Here is a 10621-nt window from a genome sequence, read left to right on the forward strand (position 1 = left end):
GGGGAGGTTGGGGGAGGGGGAGGGGGGCGGCCATCAGCTGCGCTGCTCCAGATACGCGGACAGGAGCAGCCCTGGTGGCAGGAAGTCCAGGTGGCGGTTGCTGACTTTCATCTGCCTCTTGCCCTCCAGGTCGGCGCCTGTAAGGGGCAGGGGGCGCAACGATGAGGGCAGCATGGGGGAAGGGCACACGAGGTCACCGCCTCCATCCCTGCCCTCACGGGGGGTGGCGGGGTGGGGGGGGTGGGGGGGCTGCTTCCGCATCAGGGCTCGAGTGGCCCAACCCCCACCCGCCCCACCTCCCTTCGCTCCCGAACCTGAACCAGCCATGCACACCCGAGCTCATTCCATCTCCCCTCCTCCCATCTTGCCAGGGCCCCTCCTCCTCTGTGTCCGGGCCGTGGCCCAACTCCTGCGGGGAAGCACCCCCAGCCCAGCCCCTCCGTCCCGAGTCTGTGGGAACAAAGGGAAGGGAGCGTGGGAGGGGCCGTCCCTGAGTTGCCATGGGAACCGTCACCTCAGCAACTCCGGGCAGGAGGCGGAGCAGAGGAGCAAGGAGGCGGCGCACCCAGAGGCAGTGAGGACTCTCCCTGGGGCGCTGTGTCCTGAGAACACCCCCGTGGTAAAAGCGGAGACACAGGCCCCAGGAGGGGGACTCGCCGAAGTCACCTGGGTGGCACGGTGGAGGGGGGCTGCAGGGGGAGCTGCAGCTAAACGACCTTGCACCCAGCATGGAGCCAGACGCACAGGGAGCTTCCAAAGAACTCGAACTAGCGCAAGAGCCTTTGCTCATGCTGCCCCTCCTCCTCCAGAAGCACCGCCCCCCCAGTACCCAGACCCTCTGTGACTCGGGCCTTGGTGTCCCCAGGGTGCATCAGCCAGGTGGGGCCCCGTGGGTCGGCAGCACTTACTGGCTGAGATGAGGTCCATGTACTGACAGATGGCGTGAAGCAGGAGTCTCTCGAAACTGGAGAGGAACGGAAGGTAAGCGGTGGAGAGCCAGAGCCAGTCCCTGGAGGGGCACATTGGGCTCACCCCCACCCTGTCACCTGTTGTCCAGCATGGCCGTGTACACGGCCTGGGGAGACACAGAGAAAAACCTCAGCAGCCTCTCCTCCCAGGTCTCCAGAGTTTCCTGCAGGGGAAACAGGTCTAGGGGTGAGGCCAACTATGAGGCTGGGACCAAGCTGTCTACGCCCCATGCCCAGGGGAGCCTCTGGAGCCCAAAGCCCTGGGTTCAAACGTGGCTTCTGACCTGCTATATGAAGCTACATAACCCTTTCCGAAGATACCAGGCACTGAGATATCCCCATGCTTCTGAACCCCTGTGCCCTCCTCCTGGTGAACTCCTACACATCCCGCAGTACCCACTGCCATTGCCCCTGCCCCTCCCACCCTCATGGAAGCCCATTCCCGGCCCAGTTCCTAAACTCTGATCACACTGGCCTGTGTACTGCCTTGTCTCCAATACCACCTGCACTGGGTAACGGACTACCCCTGACACCACCACCAATTGAGAAAGTGAGGAAAAAAAGGTAATTAAAAAAAAACAGGCAGGTGGAAAAAGATGAGGCCTGGCCTGGTATTCACCATGGGGATGCGGCTCCGCTTGAGGACAGTTCTCAGACGCCGGCTGATGCGCTGGAAGCACTCACGGGGTGTGTAGGCTGGGTCCTCTGCAAGAATTCTGGGCTTGGGGCAGCGTCTAGAGCAAGCCCCTGGCCCGCCCCACACACCGGCTCCTCCACATCTGTCCCTGGGCACCGCCCACACACCAGGCTCCTCCCCTCCCCGGGCAACGCCCCCCCCAGGGCTCCTCCCCACGTCTCCCCTAAGCACTGCCCACTCGCTGGGTCCCTCCCCACTCCCCCCAGGCACCGCCCACATGCGGCATCCCTCCCCTTGTCCCTGGGCACCGCCCACACACCAGGCCCCTTCCCACCTCTGCCCGGGCACCACCCACACATTGGCTCCTCCCCTCCTCTCCCCCGAGCCCCGCCCACACACCTGGCTCCTCCCCTCCTCCCCCCAGCCCCGCCCACACACTGGCTCCTCCCCTCCTCTCCCCCGGGCCCCGCCCACACACCTGGCTCCTCCCCTCCTCTCCCCCCAGCACCGCCCACACACTGGCTCCTCCCCTCCTCTCCCCCAGGCCCCGCCCACACATTGGCTCCTCCCTGTCCCTGGCCAGCCCGCACACCAGGCCCCTCCCCACCTCTGCCCGGGCACCACCCACACACTGGCTCCTCCCCTCCTCTGCTCCGAGCACCGCCCACACACCTGGCTCCTCCCCGTCCCTGGCCCGCCCACACAGGATCAGCTAGGCGTACACCCTCCGTACCTCTGGTCCCCCCCACCTCCCGTCCAGGCCCGCACCTCTCCTTCGATCCTCCCCGCGGCCGGGCCCCCTCCTCCGTGCCTTGCTCTTGCCCTCATCCTCCAGGTAGCGGAGAACCCGTTCCTGCTCCTCCCCAGAGCGGTTCATGAAGTCATTCCAGACCTAGAAGAGAGGCGCGCTGGACCCAGGCGTCCTCAGCCCCGGGTTCTCCATATGGCCAATGCACACACAGGGCCACAAAGTGTGCGGAAATACCCCTTGTAGACACGTTTGCCCGCTACAGGGTACCCGCAGACCGCTCCTCTGGCAGGGATTGGTATGGACCAAACGTGCCCTCGGTGGAGTCCTTCATTCCCAATGAGGGGCAGATGAGTCGGGAGTGCCGGAAACTTCTGGGGTACGTGGGAGTTCTGGCTTTGTCTGGGGATCCCCAGGGAAACAGAGAGGGTGGGCATAGAGGAACCAGAGGGGGATGGGTGCAGATGGGTGCTCCTGACCGAGGGACCAGCATAGGCCACGTGCGGCAGCAGAAGCGAGAACAGAGAGGAGGCCCGCGTGGCCGGAGCAGAGGGAGGCAGTGACCAGGGCACGGGGGCCCCACCTCCACGTAGGTCTCATTGCTGCAGGCCTCTGCGAAGATGCCGGGTGCTGCGGGGGGGGCCAGGTCCCCATCGTCCAGACCAGCTGTGCCCCCGTCTGTCTCCAGCAGCGTTAGGAGGTACTGGGCTAGATGGAAACAGATGGTCTCTGGGCTGGGGGGTGGCATTTGGGGCCCCCCAGTCTCCTTAGAAACCCAAGGACCATGTTTCCTCCCCTGGCCTCTGTATGTAGGGCCTTTACGCTCTGGCTCACACTGGTCTCCCCACCCCCGCGCTCCACCTGTCTTTCCCAGAAGGCGCAGAAACCATCTAGCCTCCACCTCCAGAACTCCTCCTTCTCCCTGGCTCGTTGAACTCCTATACATCTTTCAAAACCTGAGCTCCAACGCCCAGAGCTCCTTATAGCCCACCGCCAGCATTGCCAGCTCAGGGTCAGACTCAGGGTAAAAGCACCAGATGATACCAACAGACACACCGTTCTCATCTGGGCCCCAGGAACCCCCCAGGAGGTGCCCCCAGCCCCCGCTCACTGTTCTCTAGACGCTGAAGGCTCTTCCGCCCCTTGGCCTTGGGCACGAGGTCTGAGTTCCGCACAGCCTGGTTGATGAAGTGTTGCTTCCGCTTGGACGCTGACAGCCTCTTCACCTGGGAGCCAGCTAGAGCGGGCAGGCAGCCCGGAAGGGGCCTGTGGGCCGGGGTTGGGGTGGGGAGGCAGGCCTCAGGGCCAACACAGGCCAGGACCCCCACCATGGCCACTGCCGCTTGGTTTCCCTCAGCGACGGGAGCCCTAGACCCTTAAAATTGCCGTTTGTTTCATGGTCACATCACCCAGGAGGCCCGTACAGTCGTGATGACAGATTAGTAAACTGGGGCTCGGAGAGGAGCAGACACTGGCCTGCATTCACACCTTGGGTGGGTGGCCAAGAAAAGTTCCCAGGCTTCCGGATCTTACCGCAAGCTAGTGGGACCCAGAGTCTCCAGGTTTGAACACTGCCCTCCTCTTGGAGTTTCTCAAGAGGCCTTATTATTATTATTTTTGAGACTTTTTAAAAGTTTATTTATTTAAGCAATCTCTGTACCCAATGTGGGGCTCCCAGCCGGGCGCCCCATCAAAAGACTTGATTTAATGGAGCAACCCCCCATGCCAGCAGCAGATACACCGAGAAACATCCCCTGGAAGCTGAAGGTGACGGCCAAGTCTATCTGCCTTCTGTCCCTGGAGTCCCCCCGAAATGTGCCCCCCTTGGAACCAATCTGCTGTCCTCCAAGCAAATGGCATTAATGTGTAGATGAATTAGCAGCATGGCCAGGCGTCCCACTGGGGACCCACGGGCCAGCTGCAGACCCGACACGGGGCCGGCGCCGGGACGGATTGCTAGATGGAAACATCCTGGCAAGTTCCGGCCTTCCAGGTCAGCCCCTGACGACCCCCAGACCACAGGGGGGATGGTCCCCACTGGGCCACAAAACCCTCACACTGCAGGGGCAATGGTGGATCCTGACCCTCAGAGGGTCTGGGCGCCAGGATGGCCCCTCCCGTGTCCTAACTCCCTCTCCCTCTGTCTGCTCCAGCCACAGGTCTCCTCACCGCCCCTCCAGCAATGCCACACGCCGTCCCACCCATCGGCCTGTACCCCCTGCCCGGTGCACGCTCCCCCTGCGTCTGAATGGCTCACTCCTTTGAACATCTCCTTTGGCTCTGTTCTAACCTGTCAGGGAGACCCCGAACCCCTTATGTAACACGTCACTGCTTTGTTTTCCTGATCACCGTAGACTGCCAGCCTCGTCCACCGAAGTCCCCACGCAGACACTCACCCACCAAGCCTGGCACCCAGCAGGTGGTCCGAAAACCGACTGCCGCATCGGTTCTCAAAAAAATCCCACAATTCCAAGACTGAGTAGGACTCAGAGTCCAAAATGCCCCCCCAAACTTTCTGGTACCCAAAGTTCCCAGGACACAAATTAAAAACAGAAGTGTGGCCTCTTCCTTCCAAGCCACCAGTAGGCTCTAGAAAACCGTGAAACTCCAGGACTGTGGCAGAGACCTTGTAGGGGTTAGGAATGAAGCGAGTGCTCCGTGGGGTCTATACATATGTAAAGTGTCCCCAGCCTTAAGCATCTGTCCTCTGTAGAATGGCCATTACATCTTGATCAAAAAGCAAACAGGCTGATGAGACTCAGCACTGCATGAGGTCACAGTGGAACAGGTAAGCAGCACGGGCTCCCCGGATAACAGTTTCTGCCAAAATCCATGCTGCTGTCTGACGAATAAACTCACACACGCACGAGTACCCATCAACAGGAGCACACGGCAGAGGTACGGTTCGGGTCCTGGAATCGCAGCCCCGAGTTCAAATCCTAGCTAGGATGCTTCACGGTGGAACCGGGAGCCTCAGCTCACTCTCTGCCAAGTTAGGATAAGAATGGCCTCTGTGTGGGGCGCCTGCGTGGCTCAGTTGGTTAAGCATCTGACTCTTGATCTCAGCTCGGGCCCTGATCTCTGGGTTATGAGTTCAAGCCCTGTGTTGGGGCTTACATTTAAAAAAAAAAAACAAACGGCCTCTGTGAGCCTGAAAGGGGACACTCAGGGCCACAAGGGGCCAGGGCAGACATCAACCCAGCTGCAACTTGCTTGGTTTCCCCCTGTCATGGGGAGCTCACCCCCTCTGCCACGCTGTTGTGAATACTCATTTTCACCATCACTATCATGCAGGAGGCTGGTGATACTATGTTGAGGCCCATTAAACAAATTAGCAACTGAGACACAAAGTCATCATCTCAAGATCCCACAGCCTCGAGGAAGGCGGCCGGCCGGCACGGGGAGAGGTAAATCAAGTCAGCACAGAACCAGTGACTGTGAGGCTGGATCCAAACTGAGGGCTGCCTCCCTGAGGCCCACCCCAGGCCCCAGTTCACCGTAGCTCTCCCCGAGCTCCAGTGCCTATGTCTCCACCTTGGCAGCTGGACAGAGTCCAGAACGGCAGCCTGGTGGGGCTGATAACAGAGTCCGCATCCGGCGGGGGCAGGGGGGGGTGGTTATCAGGAGATGTCAGAGCAGGGCTGAGTCCTCAGGACCTGGGGCTCGGAGAAATGGGGCTTCCCCATCACCTCTTGAGAGTGGCAGAGCCAGGATTTGAACCTGGTCAGAACAGCAACACCCCCTTGAACCATTCAGCCTCCTGCTTCCCTCTGGGCCCCTCAGACCACCCCCCACACCTGGTTGAGACCCAGCGGGTTGAGACCCATGCTCCACCACCATGCATGGCTCCCCAGAACCCTGAGGGCAAGGCCCAGCTCCATCGTGACGTGGCACCAGAAGCCCTGCCCTGCCCTGCAGGGACCACAGGGGCCTGTGTCCGGCCCCATAGGCTTCTGGAGGGCTCGCCACCCTCTCGTGGGCCTCCTGCGCTGAGCCGAGCGCTGGAAATGGAGTCCCACCACCAACTCAAGCTTGCTGACCTCAACCAAATTCCAGCAGGAGACAAGAAACGTGTGGTCTCCAGGGCCAACGACCGGGCCTGGTCCCCACTCGAGGAAGAGAGGACAGCAGAAGCGGGCAGGACAGAGAAGGCAGCCCACAAGTGCCCAGCAAATCGGATCTGTCACGAAGGCTGTCGGGAGAGGGACGTGTGGCAGCACAAAGGTTGTGTAAAACACACCTACACATCAAAAATCAGTGCCTCGCCCCATCCTCTGCTCCAGACCCAGGGGCCCCTTCACCGTGCCCCAAAGCCCCCAGGAACAGTCTACCTCAGGGCCTTTGCTGAGCCTTCTGCCGGAAGTACCCTTTCTTGGCACAGTCTGCCGTCGGCTCAAATGCCGCCTCCTGGGAGAAACCGTCGTGCTCCTGGACAGCCGGATCAGCCCCATTACCCCGCCTCACCTGTTGCTGCCCAGAACCAGCTGGTCTACTCATCTATTTACTATTTAACCCCCCTTTCCCGAACTACACGCTTGCAGACGGGATGGGGTCGGCCCCGCCCCTGCTGTGGCCCCGGCACCTGCCCACAGAGACCGCTTTACGGATGGGGAAACCGGCAACGCAGACGGGGTGCCTTAGGCTTCCTGGACCCGACGGGCCTCAGGAAATGTCCGTGTCCTCGAGGTGCCTGTCCAGTGAGGGTGGACAGGCCCCAGGTAGAAACAGCTGCTAAGTCAGCTTGGGTCTGGGGAGAACAGCCTCCTTTGTCTCCCCCAGTTCTGTTCCCCGCGGGTTCTGAAAGGGGGCCTCTTGCCACCTGCTCTGTTGGGCTCCAGGGTACCTTCTCTGGCACCGGTCCCCCTCCCCCAGGAACAAGCAAGAGAGGAACCTACTTCCCGAAGCAGGAAACCAAGGGGGGAGGGCTCGGAGCGGAGGTGACTCAGGCTGGGGCGGGGCCCCGCGGCCCCAGCAGCGGCCACACCCCGGGGGGGGGGGGGGGGACACGGGGGTGCCGCGGTGGCACCCACCTGGCAAGTCAATACCCGCTCTGGGTGCTTAAGGCCCCTTCAAAGAAGGGAAGTCCCACGTCTGTGGAGACCCACGTGGCCTCCGGGCAGGTACCGGGCGGAAATCGTAACAGCACAGCGGCAACGAAACAGAATGAGACGCTCGGGACAACACAGAATGCGCGCGTCCTTTTGCGGGGCACCTCTGAGCGCAGGGTCCCTGACACCCCCCACCTCGTCCCAGGCACTGCGAGAAGAGGCCGCTGGTATATCTCCTTGTACAGATGGAGACACTGAGGCACAGAAGCTGGAGTGACCAGCACACGGACGGACGACGAGGCAGCCGAATCCTCGCTCCCCGCCCCCCCCCCCCCCCAGGACCAGGGGGCGACAGCGCGGTTTTCGGCGTAAACACGCCGGTTACGCGGAAGTGTGCCCGGCCCCTCTGGGGTCCTACCTGCAGCGGCGGCCCCGCCCCCTCCCGCTCCCGCTGACCCGGTGTTGAAGCCCCCCCCCCCATCTGTTAAGTACTCAGACACGAACAAAGAGCCCTGTGTCCTCGGGGGGTGGGGGCTGGAAAACCCCACGGGGCGCACACAGGACTGGCTGTGGGGTGCAGACCCCGCGTGGGGGGACAGCGGCTTGCGCGTTAGCGCCCCAACACCAAAACGGACTCGGGGGACGCGGCGCGCAGCGACACCACCTCGCCACCTCACCCGAGCGGGCGGCCAGGCGCACGACACCCCCAAAGCGAGACAATACGCGGGCGCGGGGCTGAGGGGGCACTTCTGGGCCCCGGGGGCACGCCAACGCACGAACCGGGTGCCTCCCTCCGCCCAGCAGACGCGCGGGCCGGTCGGGGGTGGGATCCCCCCGGGGGACGACAAAGCCCCCTCCTCCCACCCCCACCACGGTCCGGGGCACCCCCGAGGAAAAGGGGCGGGGCGGGCCTGGGGCTGCAGCCGGACCCGAGGGGAGAGGGGAGAGGGGAGAGGGGAGAGGGGAGAGGGGAGAGGGGAGGGGCCCCGGAGTCCTGGAGGGCGTGCCCCGCCCGCCCCGCCGCGCTCACAGCGTCCGCCGCCCGCCGGGGGCGCTTCCCACCGCCGCCGCCTCCGAGCCGCCCTCCGGGTTCTCCAGCGCGACCATGGCTCGGACGCTGCCGCCGCCGCCGCCGCCCGGCAGGGCCTTCTCGGGCCGAGCAGGAAGTGACGGGCACCCAGAGGCGGGCCGGGGCGGGGCCTGGAGGCTGGACGCGCGGGGCGGGGACCGAGGCCGCAGGGCCAGCCAGATCCCGGGGCACAGACGGGGAGACCGCGGCGGCGGGTAGCGAGATCCCCGCCCCCGAAGCCTGGAGGCCGGTGGGCGGGGCACCCAGCCTCCAGGGGATGGTCGGGGGAACCGAGGCCTGGGGAGCTAGGAAAGAGGGGGGCATCCATTTCAGAGGCAGGAGACAGATGAAATGACCCAAGCCGCGCCCCCACCCCAGCCCCCAGCCCCGAGTCCACCAGACTCTCCCAGTCCTGTTTCAGTGCGGCCCCTGGAGCCCTGACTCCTTTACTCATCTCTGAAAATAGACGTTAAAAGGGCGGGGGGGGGGGGGGGGCGGGGGCGCCTCGGTGGCTCAGTCGTTTAAGCTCTGACTTGGGCTTGGGTCATGATCTCGCGGTCAGTGGGTTCGAGCCCTGTTGGGACTCTGTGCTGACAGCTCCGAGCCTGGAGCTGCTTCAGATTCTGTGTCTTCCTCTCTCTCTGCTCCTCTCCCACTCCCACTCTGTCTCCCTCTCGAAATAAATAAGCATAATAATTAAAAATTTTTTTTTACATAGGGCGACATCAGTTCCCACCCCCTTTCACCCCTGAGGATTCGTTCATTTAACCAATGTCCACTGTCAGCAGGGCCCAGTGATGGGCTCTGGGGTGTGGCAGTGGCCAGGACAGACCCTTTCCCCTCGGAGTGGGGCAGGAAAGAGGAGTTCTCCGAGAGAGGGACTGGCGGGCTGCAAAGTGAGAAGAGTGTGTCAGGCAGAGAGGACAGCCAGTGCAAAGGCCCTGAGGTATCCAGAGTGACCAGAGCAGGGTGATGAGCGAGCATGAGGGGGAAGGAGGCACAGGGCCGAGGGTGGACCCGTGAGCCCTGCGGTCCTGTGATGGCGGGTCTGGCGACGGGGAGCTGTGGGAGGGTTGGGAGCAGAGAATCGAACCTGTGGGATCTGGCTGGAATCCACCCTTCAGTCTACAAGAAAAGTGGAAACCAGGACCACGTGAAGAGACGCCACAGGGAGACAGCGGCCGCAGACAGCCTGTTGGCAATTGTGCCGGAGAATGACCGGATCACTTTAACAAACACACAGGGTACGGAGGAGGGGCTGCGGAAAGACCCCCAAGAGCACGTACTATGTGGCATCATACGGACAAATGAGAAAAGAGCCAAATGAATCAAAGGTGATATAAATCCAGAGAGAAGGCGCCTGTGGGGGGGGGGGGGCAGCCAGCAGGGGGTCCTGGGGGGGTTGGTTCCCCCTGGTTCCGGGGGGCGGGGATTGGTTCCTGCTCCCGCCCACGAGAACTAACTGCCCAATAAATGTGCTAATTCTAGAGCATGCCACCGGGCCTCCCCCCCATTCTGGGGTCTCATTTCTGGGGAACCTGGGTTGGTACCCTCCTGACACCCGCCTGGACCCTCGGCCGCCCCAGGAGCTGCCGCTGCTCTCCCCACAGCCCCCACCTCGAAGAAGTTTCTCTTCCTTTTCTGATTGTTTAAGCCGTTGTCCAGAATCGTCCTCAAGATGGAAAGCGGGTGGACAGAAAAAGTATCTGGGGTACGTGGGGTACACGTGTCCTTGCAAACCGCCCTCCACCTGGTTCCTAGCCCCAGTGGCACAGATGCCCACGCCCCCAGTGCGAGCGTTCAATAGGGGCAGCCAGTCAGGCAGGGGGCGACACCCCCATCCACAGCCAAGGAGTCCCCGCAGGCTGTGTACTTCAAGGACAGGTGTCTTCTAGGGGCGCCCGGTGGCTCAGTCGGTTAGCGTCTGATTCTGGCTCAGGCCATGATCTTGTGCCCACCTTGGGCTCTGCGCTGACAGCTCGGAGCCTGGAGCCTGCTTCAGATTCTCTGTCTCCCTCTCTCTCTGTCCCACCCCCCCACCCCCGCTTGTGCTCTGTCCCTCTGTCTCTCTCTCAAAAATAATTAACATTAAAAATATATATATGAAAAAGAACAGGTTCCTTCTAACTGCCAGTTCCCCGGCGGACCTGC

The 10621-nt window shown here is 62.4% G+C and overlaps 1 protein-coding gene across 1 annotated transcript; it reads right to left on the minus strand.

Annotated features, from left to right (window-relative positions):
* R3HDM4 (R3H domain containing 4) lies at positions 1-8571 on the minus strand. Its single transcript, XM_042927740.1, has 8 exons — positions 8432-8571; positions 3465-3619; positions 2937-3061; positions 2374-2497; positions 1588-1673; positions 1047-1132; positions 909-964; positions 1-137 (listed from the first exon to the last, which is right to left on the minus strand). The coding sequence occupies exons 1-8, from the start codon at positions 8506-8508 to the stop codon at positions 34-36; spliced, it is 813 nt and encodes a 270-aa protein (XP_042783674.1). The 5' UTR covers positions 8509-8571; the 3' UTR covers positions 1-33.
* Between the last annotated feature and the right edge of the window lie 2050 nt (positions 8572-10621).

Source organism: Panthera leo, chromosome A2, assembly GCF_018350215.1.
Source record: "Panthera leo isolate Ple1 chromosome A2, P.leo_Ple1_pat1.1, whole genome shotgun sequence".
In the NCBI taxonomy this organism is placed as follows: Eukaryota; Metazoa; Chordata; class Mammalia; order Carnivora; family Felidae; genus Panthera; species Panthera leo.